Genomic DNA, 12,575 nt, shown 5'->3' on the forward strand with positions numbered 1-12,575 from the left:
CAGCCTCTAATGTCTAGTCCATCACTACAGTCCTCAACCCTATGGTGTAAGTCCAGGAAGTCATAGCATAGCTTGTCACACAACCTTCATGGTCTTTTTGGAAACAATGCCGTGAGTTATATTGAAACTTGTCATGGGAAATTTGGTTGTGGACTATGTTTGGAATGTTGTACCAGTCTGTGAAGGTGTTAATTAGGGCAGTCACCCAAATATCTACACTGGTGTTCTGTTACTTCATAACTTCTTGAATAATTCCATAGCACCTGCATGTTTGGAGACAATTAAACATTCTTTTCATATGCTAAGACAAATTTGGCTCACAAACTGTATAATAGTAACCATGATGAAGCCACTGCTCCTGACTTTAAAGTAGTTTTGAACTGATTAACTACAGACACCCATCCACATTCAAACCTTTCTGTGCATAACTCACTCCTTCCACTGATATACCGAAGTCTGAACTTGTCTTTGCCTTTCCTTAGCACTGACGCACATCCCTGCAATGTCAATTTCCTGCACACAGTTAAAACTTAACAGAGTATCCACTTGCTCTCACTCCCAGGGTAAAGAAATGTTACATTTTCTTTTTGGCCATTTACTTTCAGCCTACCATCACCCAGTAAATATCAAAATTACTTCATAGGTTCTATTTTCCAATTATATTATCCAGACAATATTTTCTGTTTTGAACATTCCTATGGTCTAGTTAGTTTCATTCCAGTAATTTTATTTTACAACAGAGCTTGATATTTAAAATTTAATAGTGCCATGTTAATTAAAAATATTAACTCCCTTAATAATTTCATATAAAGTGCTTAGTTTCTTAGTTTCATGTGTATTAAGTTTCTGGGTAGTTATATACTAATGTCCATATCATTCTCAATAAATGTCAGTAAAAGGTAAATATTATTATCTATTACTTACAAGAATTCTTACCATACAAATTAACATTACTTATAGGCCCAGAATATTACTCACTTCTTCTCATTCTCATAGCTACATGCATCTTACTGCCATGTTTCCTTTTCCTTTTATGCTTCTCAGGCCTCACTGTCACTGGCATTAGTCTAGCAACAGCGTGCCTTACTGATGGATGACACTTGAGTTTCAGCATCAGACTTTCCAGTGTTCTGTTTACTTACTTGTAGCCTTAATTTTCGTCATACCACCCTTACATTCATAACCAAACATGAAACTGTACTTGTTTGTATCTTTAACAGTCTGTGTGTGTGTGTGTGTGTGTGTGTGTGTGTGTGTGTGTGTGTGAATATACACTATGTGATCAAAAGTATCTGGACACCTGGCTAAAATGACTTACAAGTTCATGGCACCCTCCATCGGTAATTCTGGAATTCAGTGTGGTGTTGGCTCACCCTTAGCCCTGATGACAGCTTCCACTCTCGCAAGCATACATTCAGTCAGGTGCTGGATTCCATCTTGGGAAATGGCAGCCCATTCTTCATGGAGTGCTACACTGAGGAGAGGTATCAATGTCAGTTGGTGAGGCCTGGCACGAAGGCGGTGTTCCAAACATCCCACTCAGGTCAGGACTCTGTGCAGGCCAGTCCATTACATGGATGTTATTGTCATGTAACCACTCTGTTACAGGCCGTACATTATGAATAGGTGTTCGATCATGATGAAAGATGCAGTCACCATCCCCAAATTGCTCTTCAACAGTGAGAAGCAAGAAGATGCTTAAAACATCAATGTAGACCTGTGCTGCAATAGTGCCACGCAAAACAACAAGGGGTACAAGCCCCCTCCATGAAAAACATGACCACACCATAACTCCACAGCCTCTGAATTTTACAGTTGGCTCTACACACGCTGGCAGATGAGTTCACTGGGCATTCGCCATACCCACACCCTGCCATCGGGTCACCACATTGTGTACTGTGATTCGTCACTCCACACAATGTTTTTTCACAGTTCAATCATCCAATGTTTATGCTCCTTACACCAAGCAAGGCATCATTTGGCATTTACTGGCATGATGTGTAGCTTATGAGCAGCCGTTCGACCATGAAATCCAAGTTTTCTCACCTCCCACCTAACTGTCATAATACTTGCTGTGAATCCTGATGCAGTTGGAATTCCTGTGTGATGGTCTGGATGGATGTCTGCCTATTACACATTACGACCTTTTTCAACTGTCGGCGGTCTCTATCAGTCAACAGACAATGTCAGCCTGTACGCTTTTGTGCTGTACGTGTCCCTTCATGTTTCCACTTCACTATCACATTGGAAACAGTGGACCTAGGGATGTTTAGAAGTGTGGAAATCTCACATACAGATGTATGACACAAGTGACACTCAATCACCTGACCACATTCAAAGTCTGTGAGTTCCACGGAGCACCCCATTCTGCTCTCTCACAATGTCTAATGACTACTAAGGTCACTGATTTGGAGTAGCTGGCAGTAGATGGCAGCACAATGCACCTAACATGAAAAACATATGTTTTTGGGGGTGTCCGGATACTTTTGATTACATAGTGTATCTCATCTGGTGCCACATATCTGGTGATTATGTTAGTAAATGGTTATTATGCACATATTATGTTTTATCTCACTATCACTACTTTCAGTAGAAGAAAAATGCCTTTTATTTGCCCTGTATTTAGGTAATTTACTGAAGATGGATGAAAAACTGTTACTAGCATCCAGTTTAAAATGAAATTCCAATGTTCCAAATATATACTACTTACTGAGAACCACTGTGATTCAAGAACTCTCTCACAAGAAGCTTAATCTTTGTAATATTTCTTCCAACCTGAAGAATAGAATTATTTTCTTCTGTTTGCTCATAATCAAATTTGTATACCTCTTTTGGGCCAACATGCTTCTTGCCAATTATGCCTGCAACAGAAATATTTGAATATAAATATTTGAATGAATAGGACACTGTAAGAAATAGAATAAGTCCTAAGAAATAAGAGCAAATATTCTCCTCTCACATTGCAGAGGTGACAATAGTAATAATTGACAGTGAAGTGAATAATGAATCTTTCAAAATGCTTCACAGAGATATAAGGTTCAAAATGGTAAGAATGTTTATTAGCAGTATACATACAACTAGCCTTGTCAAGATGTACAGTTAATAGTACAGCTTTGCATATATACAGACGCTTAAATCTAACGGAACATTAATTATATATATCAGGGTCAGCGCAAGGCACGTGTGAAACATGCGGCCGCACGGGGTGGCACTTTCCGAGGTGCGGCAAATCTGCCCCCGCCCCTCCCCCCCTCCCCCCTCCCCCCTCCCCCCTCCCCCCCACACACACATTTTTTTTAGGACAAACTCAACATTCATACCCAAGAGGGGATTCGAAACCAAACCTCAGAGGGAGTGGCTTCGGGAACTGTGGCATGGCACCTCGACTACCTGCCGGCCACCCCTGTTGAACAACGGGTGGGAGGAGGACTAATTTCTTCCTCGCCACTGTGGCAGGACGGTCGTGTTTATGCCAGAGAAACAGAGAGGGGGAAGCAGTCTGGCGTACATGCCAGCATTCTTATGAGTGGAGCGCTGCCAGCCTGTTATGCGCTGTGCATTTCCTCACAACTAATTTTGCAGAAGACTTAATCTAATTTGGAAATTCAAATGCAGTGTTCAATACTGCGGTTACATGTTAAGCCTGAAGCAATTTTGCTAAGCCCTGCAATGGTAGTTTCCAAGTGTTTTACTCTTCCCGCATTATGGAAAAAAATGGTTGAACGTTACTACAGTCAAACATATCCAACACCTACAATGGCTAGAAGTATTCTGAATGGGTAAATACATTTTTTGAAATGAACAACCGCAGTACAGTGAGTTAACATATTTCAACTAGCATTAGTACCCATTGATGCCCGGATGTGTATTTATTGCAGTATTATGTTACTCCATCTTCTTATTCTTCCTCTCTCCATTGTCCTCCGCCCCACTATTTGACAGTTTCACCTGCGTCTGTAGTGAAATTCAGCCTGAAATTCAGTTTCACGTGGCTCAATTCTTATGACTTCATCCCCTGAACAGTGTATCCTACAGTAATATAATTTTCCATTTATGTGCAGTGGAATATCAGGAAATTGTGTGTGAAGTGTGTTGCAAATAAAGTTAGTACACTGACATCAACAGTTAGTTCCACGTAATCATTCTTTACAGGCTGGATTGAAACATGTTCGACAGTAGAAAAAGACTGTCTGGCAGTGAATATAGGAAAAGACGGGTTCTGAAGGAAGATGAGGATAAGAAGCAAAAGGATGCACTACAACAATATTTCAAGCCAAAGAGAGAACAACCAAGCAGCAGTGTGGGTGGAAAAATAGATCCTGAAAGTACAGTAACTAGTGGAGCTACTGCAGCTACATCTTTATCTTCAGGACATGAAAAGAAAATTGACGAACACAGTATTGTGACCACCGTATACTGTAGCAATGCTGACGGTGGGCCATCCATAACGTGTTGAACAGACCTCATCTGGACTGAAGCTCTGAGATTGAAACATCAGGCAGAACTGAAATTAGGCGACCAGATTCGGAAAATACCGGAGGAACATCAGCTGTGGTACACACCATCGGAGAAGGGATTGAAGGTGAGCATAAACTGGAAGACACAATTGACTCGGATCCCGGAAGATGGCCGGAAATTATTACAGACTGCATTCGAACGACTTTGGTCATGTGAGGTCCTCCCGAGCGCATTAAGGAAGCTGAAGAATGTCCTAAAAACATGGACAACCAGCGTTTCAGCCCTGTGCACTACAGCTATTCTTTGAAGAATTTAGAAGAAGCAGACAGACATTGGTTGGTGTACTCAAAGAGCAAGGATGCTGTGCTCTGGTTTTGTTGCAAACTTTTTTCATCATCTACAGTAAAAATTGCAAAGAACGGTATAAGCGACTGGCGTCACCTTGCTTCGTATCTCGAAAGTCATGGGAAGTCTACTGAGCATTTGAATTCACATAAAAAGTGGATCATGTTTTCCGAGGGACTGAAAAAGTTACGAACTGTTGACGCCCATCATCAAAAGCTTCTGAATACTGAAAGCAAACATTGGAAAAATGATCTTGAGCGCTTAATAGTAATAATTCATTTCCTGGGTCGGCAATGTCTGGCTTTGAGAGGAAGTACAGATACACTCTTTCAGCCTGACAATGGAAACTTCTTGAAACTCGTTGAATTATTCGGAAAGTTCAACACTGTGATGATGGAGCACCTGCACAGAACAAAGCAAGGTGAGAACAGGGGTCATCATTATCTTGGAAAAGAAACACAGAATGAAATAATTCATCTTACTGGATCACCTATAACCATCAACATTCTATTAATGATGAAACCTGCAAAGTATTATATATAATTTTGGACTGCACACCAGATATTTCAAAAGTTAAGCAGATGACAGTTGTCGTACATTTCATCCAGGAGACAAGACCCGATGGAGTGTACGATGTCCGAATTTGGGAGCATTTCCTGGGATTTCTTCCAGTGCCCAATTCTTCAAGCTCCACTTTGATGCAGGTCGTACTCAAGTTCTTGGAAGATAAAAAAATCCTATTGTGTAATGTGAGAGGGCAAGCATATGACAATGGAACAAACATGAAAGGAAAGTAGTCTGGTCTCCAGAAAAGAATTTCAGATATGAAAAAGCGAGCATTTTATGTACCATGTAGCAGTCACTCATTGAATCTTGTTGTAAACGACGCCACTATGTCTTCTAAATATGCTGTTTCCATGTTTTCGACTGTGAAAAGCTTGTACGACTTCTTCTTGTCTTCCATTTGATGTTGGGATGTCTTGAAGAAGTATCTACCTAACCTGTTGCTGAAACCAATGAGCGATACTAGATGGGAAAGCTGCATCAATGCACTTACTCCACTGAGGTTTCAAATTGGAGGCGTTTATGATGCACTGGTTCAGATATCAGAAGAATTCGATGGCATGATCACTCACGAAGCAACATCACTTGCGAATCAAATAAAAAATAATTACACCTTTCTCACTTCTCTGGTAACCTGTGGCGACGTTCTGCTTCACATCAGTGTAGTCAGTAAGACCCTCCAGACCACTGACATAAATGTTTCTGAGGCTGTGGAAATTCTTGAAGAAACGAAAGCATATTTTAAGACCTGCAGAACAGAAGAAAAGATGGTGTCTTTCTTGATGGATTCCAAAGAATTGGCTACAGAATTAGAGCTAGAACATCTAACATTACCATGGATAAGTGTTTCCCGGTGACACGTAAGAACCCAATACACTTTACCTATGAAGGAAGGGATGAGACAATAGATGACCCAACAAAACGTTACAAGACAGAATTCTACTATTATCTTTTAGATATAGTAACCACTTCAATCAACCGAAATCTCATTGTTATTATTTTGATTTTCTCTACGACATCGGCGAGCTGAAGAGTGCACCTCCAGACAGCCTGGACACAAACTGTAGAAACCTCACAGCGATTTTGCAACATCATGAGTCATGCGACATTGATGCACTGGAGTTGAGGGAAGAACTGAAAATTCTTCCAACATTGTTGAAACCTGTAATAGGTCCAAAAGAGACTCTGAAGTTTATAGGAAGACATAATTTTTGCCCTTATGTTAACATTGCTCTGAGAATTCTCCTAATACTCCCAGTGACAGCTGCAAGTGGAGAGAGGAGTTTCTCAAAACTGAAATTGATAAAGACATACCTCCGATCAATGATGAGCCAAACTCGTTTGAATGATCTTGCAACAATATCGATTGAGCATGAGCTTGCAGAGGACTTAAGTTACACAAATTGCATTAAAGAGTTTGCACAAGCAAAAGTCAGGAAAGTTCAATATGTCTAGTATTTTTTTTTTAATTTTTATATTATTATCACTGTCTTGGTTATTTACTGTGTTGTTTCTTATTTTGTTCAACATTTAATTGTTACTGTAAATATTATTGTTCAAACCAAATTATCTTTAAATTACAAATATATATTGCTTACCATTGAATACATTATCTGTTCACAACCACTGAAAAATGTTTATTTACGTTAAATGTAAGTTCATGGCACACGAAATTAGCCAAGAGGTCTAAGGCGCTGCAGTCATGGACTGTGGCTGGTCCCAGCTGTGGTTTGAGTCCTCCCTTGGGCATGGGCATGTGTGTTTGTCCTTAGGATAATTTAGGTTAAGTAGCGTGTAAGCTTAGGGACTGATGACCTTAGCAGTTAAGTCCCATAACATTTCACACAGATCTGAACATTTTTGTACATTCACAAGGCTTATTAAAATTAGCTAGATTTCTTCAATCAGGTTTGACTCCATTTTTGAGCTGGTACCCAGCGACTGTTTTGTGCAACTCTGTAAATGTCACCAATCAGTCGCAATTTTTGTTTTTATTTTCCAGATTGACATATATTTCGGGCACAGTGTGGCTATTCTCAATGCTTTGAGTTAAGTTTACTTCTACACCGTCATGCTGAACGTAACTGAAAAGTAAAAACAAAAATTGACATTGATTGCTGACATTTCTTACAGATTTGTTTAAATAAAATTCCACAAACGTTTTGTAAAAAAAAAAAAGTGGGGGGGGGGGGCAATTTAGCAGCTTGCACGGCTATTTTAGGCAAGTTTGTTTAACCTTGTGTAAGGGAATCAAATGTGCTGTTTTTGGTAATTTGGTGACTTATTCTATGTGCATGTGCTTACAGCTATTGCGTGTGTGAGAAAGTCTTGAATTTGGTAAGTCTATCCTGTGACTATTTCTCAAATTGTGCAAATGAATATTATTTATTAGTCTAAGTTTGTGTAAATTTTCTTTGGCATAAATTAAAGAACTATAGATGTAAAGGCTGGGGATTTTCATTATTCATCCTCAAAGAGGAGTCAGAGACTACACATTGTCACAAGAAAAAACAAATTTGGCACTTCAAGGGTGAGAGCTTGGAATGTTGGATCCCTAAATTTGGTAAGTAGGATACATAATTTATTTTGTGTAGGTAGTGCTTTACGCCTTTAATATACTTAAAGAATGACATCATGAAACTGTTTCCCACTTTTAGTGTTCCTTCCCTGCAGTTGATTCTCTTCATTGTCTCATGTTTTATATATCTGTAAGTGAGCAATAGTAAATTGTGATATTTCACTTTTAGCAAGTCTTTACTGTTCTTATTGTAGATTGGCATTTCCCACAGTTCTGTGAGCATCCATATATACACTCCTGGAAATGGAAAAAAGAACACATTGACACCGGTGCGTCAGACCCACCATACTTGCTCCGGACACTGCGAGAGGGCTGTACAAGCAATGATCACACACACGGCACAGCGGACACACCAGGAACGGCGGTGTTGACCGTCGAATGGCGCCAGGTGGAAATGGCATGGCAAGCCGTTCCACAGGACTACATCCAGCATCTCTACGATCGTCTCCATGGGAGAATAGCAGCCTGCATTGCTGCGAAAGGTGGATATACACTGTACTAGTGCCGACATTGTGCATGCTCTGTTGCCTGTGTCTATGTGCCTGTGGTTCTGTCAGTGTGATCATGTGATGTATCTGATCCCAGGAATGTGTCAATAAAGTTTCCCCTTCCTGGGACAATTAATTCACGGTGTTCTTATTTCAATTTCCAGGAGTGTAGATTCACCTCATTGTTACCAATTGCTTTTCATCCACTTGTTTGAGAGGACCTATATGCCACATTCTATCTTACCAAGAAGGCTTTTTTGGTTTTTACTGTTAAATCTTTACTGTCTGTCATAGTAAGTGTACTACTGAGACTTTCATATTCTGGTGTCTGTATTGATTTTGCCATTCTGAATGTGTGCTTTGACCCAGATAATACATCAGTCTTATCTAAGACTGACATCAGTCTTTTATACATAATTTTCTCTATAACTTTGAAGACACTGCTTGACATGCTGGAGGTGGCAGTCATGTGAGCATGAGGAGTGCTTGCTTGTGTGTACAAATGGTGCATGTTTCCCTTTTACTGATGAAAGTTGTGGCTGAAAGCTCTGTTGCCTGTCTGTAGCTTAATGCGTCTTCTTTACGGTAAGTAGCAATCTGTCTTTTGCTACATTGTTGATATACTGGAGGAAATAGTCATGGGACTTTAGTTATTAACACTATCTTTTGCATCCTTTTTAAACACTAAAAGGACATGATTTAAGCTGGTTTCAACACTCAGGAAAAGTACAATGAAGGCTCCCACAACTGGCTGTCTTAGTTTCTGGTGAATCTTAGGGATTGTGTGGTCATGGTCCATGAAACATAAATACCATGAAAATTGACATGTATTTTATGTCCCTCTCCAACATACACCCTCTCAGTTGACAATACTCAGTGTGCTCAGGAGCATCTCTGAAGACACACAAGATAGCTTTAGATAAAATGCTGGGCAGAAAAAAATTCATAAATCAGGACCATATAACTCAGAAGATTCAGAAGCAACTCAGGAAAAATACCAGCTGTAAGCTTTCCACTAGGAGTGGATAAAATGTATTTGGTAGGTATTCAACCTAGACAAATAATGTCTAGAATACATTGCAGAAAGTTTCCACTTTGCACTGGCAGCTGGGAGCAGGAAAAAGCCAATTCATTATACAATGAGTTATTTGCAGCTGCCTAAGGAGATTCAGTCATTAGTAGGATATATACTAGCTCAGTGCTATAAGTTATGGCAAACAACCAGGCCTCAATGACTACAAGAATATAAGAAAGGCATATTGATCTCTGAGAATGCTTCCATGATGAATAAAGGAGACCCAACTGGAAACCTACATGTGAATATCACATAAGCTACGTCCATCTGCCTTCAAAGTATCTAGGTTGAAATTAGGATACTTAAGATCAATTGTGAGACAGATTAAATTAGATTAGATATAATTTTCATTCCAATTGATCCATAGTGGAGATATCTTGTGAGATGTGAAACATGTCAGAAAACAAGACTAGACAATAAATATTTACAAAATAAGAACAGATATGATAATGTACCTTCCACAGATCCCAAATGAAATTCCCCTTGTGGATGTGGAGTTGATCAGCCAGCAGAAAAATATTTAATCCTAATCAAGAAATCAGTGAGCAAACTTATTAGTAGGAATTGATACACTACAACAGTTTTACAAGACAATCACAGGATCACGGCCTCAGAGTGGTTTGATGAAACCTACTCTTATTCATAAAGTCAGCCACAGTGTAATCACACAACAAGGCATAGCTGACACAAGAGCAAAAGCAGTAGTTTTCTAACACAAACAATTTAATTTGTAATTGCCAATTAAATACAACAAATAATGTCAACGTATGTATTTACCTGTACGGATATTTTTCTCTCGAAGCAGAGTTGGAAGGCTTTTTACATTGTTAAAGGAATTGAAGTGATGAATACCTTGGTGTAACCCATACATTCCATTTTGATGGCTTGGCTTTCCAGTTAAAATTGCTGAACGGCTGTAAATCAATGATATTATATAGAGTATATAATATATATAATTATGTATACTATATAATTAAATAATTAATATGTAATTAAATTCCATGATAGTTTCCATCAGACAGACTTATTGTTTACCTTGGAGAACAGCTGCTTACAGATGTGTAGGCATTATTGAAAATCAAGCTTTGTTTTGCTAAATTGTCAAGATTAGGTGTTTGGCAAATTTTGTTTCGGTATGCTCCCATTTCAAACCCAGCATCATCACCTGTTGAAAATAGTTTTTAACCCTTTATTAATTAACAGTAGTATGTGATGCCAAGGTAGCATATATTTTTAGTTGTTGCTGTGATGCAAGCAACACCTGTAAGATATGTACACATTAATGCAACGCCATGCTAGATAATACTGTGTAGTGGACTCTTATTTATTTCTTCACATATTGTGTTCTGTGAATCCCTTTATAAAAAAGGAGAACTCTCAAAAATTTTGAGTGAACCAAAGTGTATAATTAAAACTCAATGTAGTAGAATTAGCAGGCAATAAATTTGATATAATCTGAATAACTACAGTCAATATAATTCTTACTATTACTCCTATTTTATGCTTATTAGAAGCGAAAAACAGTTTTTGTCCACCATTTTGATGACATTGTGGGTCTAAGCAGAAGGTTGGTATCAGTAGGTTTAATATTTCCTTCCTACTTTACCAGACGCGTTGTGTGTTTTCCCATTACATTTGATGTCTTCCTACCAATCTTTTTGGGCAATAGCTCACACATTTTCTTACAAAACCTAAGAAACCTATTTACAAGTAAATTTGATAGTATCATTTCAATACTGGTACTTCGGAGCTGAATATGAAATTATAATGTATGAGCAAAAATTATATTAGGCAACAAGGTAAATGCAGCTGGAAAACTGAGAAAATAGTTGTAGCTTGAAATCTGGTTAAGCTTTCTGTTACGTTACACTTTCCTATGGAACATCAATGAACCAGTTGCTTGTGAGTGGCTGGCTATCCTAAATTTTTGTTTTTGTCTCTTTCCTGAAATTTCCATTACTGATATAATAATGTGGTATTATTGACAAATGGGTGAATATAAAAGATTACATAAGCCATGTTTGGATGACTCAGTGGTAAAGGGCCAGCCCACAAATCCAGAAGCCTTTGGTTTGATGCCCAGCCAATCCTCTTATTTTTACCTTGATTTATAACTTATTTCACCTCTGGCAATGTTTGACGATTTAAAGAATGCTGAGTTACAACAGGGTTCAGATTCCATGCTAAACTGGAGGTCCCCCTATAACTGACTGGGTAAGTCAGTTCGAACTTCAGAGGACTTTGTCAACCTTGACAGGGAGGACAGCATCAGAAGTGGAAGTATTCACATCAAGAATGTATGAGAAGATCATTACTATTCAAGCCACCTAAATGACTTACAATGTAATGCACACAGTTCTGTGAGACTGTTTTGAGTACCAAGTGTAATTTCATAGCATTGTTGTAAATGATTGTGAATGTAAGAGATCTTGAGATGTGCAAGTGACTGATGCATAATAGTGAGTTGACTGTTGATAGAAACAAATGTAAGGGACTGCATATAGACAGGTGAAAGTATTCTATACTGTTTGGCTATCCTATTAGTCAAACATTATTTGAGTTGCCTGCTATGTTTGTGTCTCACCATAAGCATTTGAATCCAGTGAAACCCTCCCTACTTACATGTGTGTGAAACCCTGAAATCACAGTCACTAACCTACTAAACAATCTATTTCTCCAGAGTTTTACACATTAGGAGGGGCCCTGCTAAAGAAGGCAGAAATAATCTACTTTGTATAATATCTTAGCCTCTTGTGTCAAAGTCTCTGGCAAAAATCAACATAGAGGGCACCTCTGAATGAAATATACAGACTCTCTCTCCAAAAGAGAAATTAGACAAAATATGGAGTTAAGAGAGTCCAACAAAAGCTCATCAGAGAAGGCTTTTGCTGGGTGCCAGAATGTTAGTCATGGATTCCAAGAACCATTTATCCTTCTCCTACTCTCTATAAGTCATATTCCCATTTGCTTAAAATATCCAGTAGTACTCAGTATTGCCATCCTATTTTCCTGACAAGAGTTCTCACTGAATGATATTTTATATCACAGACCTTCGTAGCTGCAAACG

General features: G+C 38.7%; 1 protein-coding gene across 1 annotated transcript in view; it reads right to left on the minus strand.

Annotated features, from left to right (window-relative positions):
- The window catches only part of LOC126161997 (N-sulphoglucosamine sulphohydrolase), a 119,524-nt gene that overhangs the window by 91,059 nt on the left and 15,890 nt on the right, over positions 1-12,575 (minus strand). Inside the window, exons 2-4 of the mRNA XM_049918200.1 lie at positions 10,544-10,673; positions 10,286-10,422; positions 2,711-2,861 (exon numbers count right to left, since the gene is read on the minus strand). Of these exons, the coding sequence (XP_049774157.1) occupies positions 2,711-2,861; positions 10,286-10,422; positions 10,544-10,673 (418 nt within the window). The remainder of the gene's footprint in view (positions 1-2,710; positions 2,862-10,285; positions 10,423-10,543; positions 10,674-12,575) is intronic.

The sequence above is a fragment of the Schistocerca cancellata genome, chromosome 2 (assembly GCF_023864275.1).
Source record: "Schistocerca cancellata isolate TAMUIC-IGC-003103 chromosome 2, iqSchCanc2.1, whole genome shotgun sequence".
Classification (NCBI taxonomy): domain Eukaryota; kingdom Metazoa; phylum Arthropoda; class Insecta; order Orthoptera; family Acrididae; genus Schistocerca; species Schistocerca cancellata.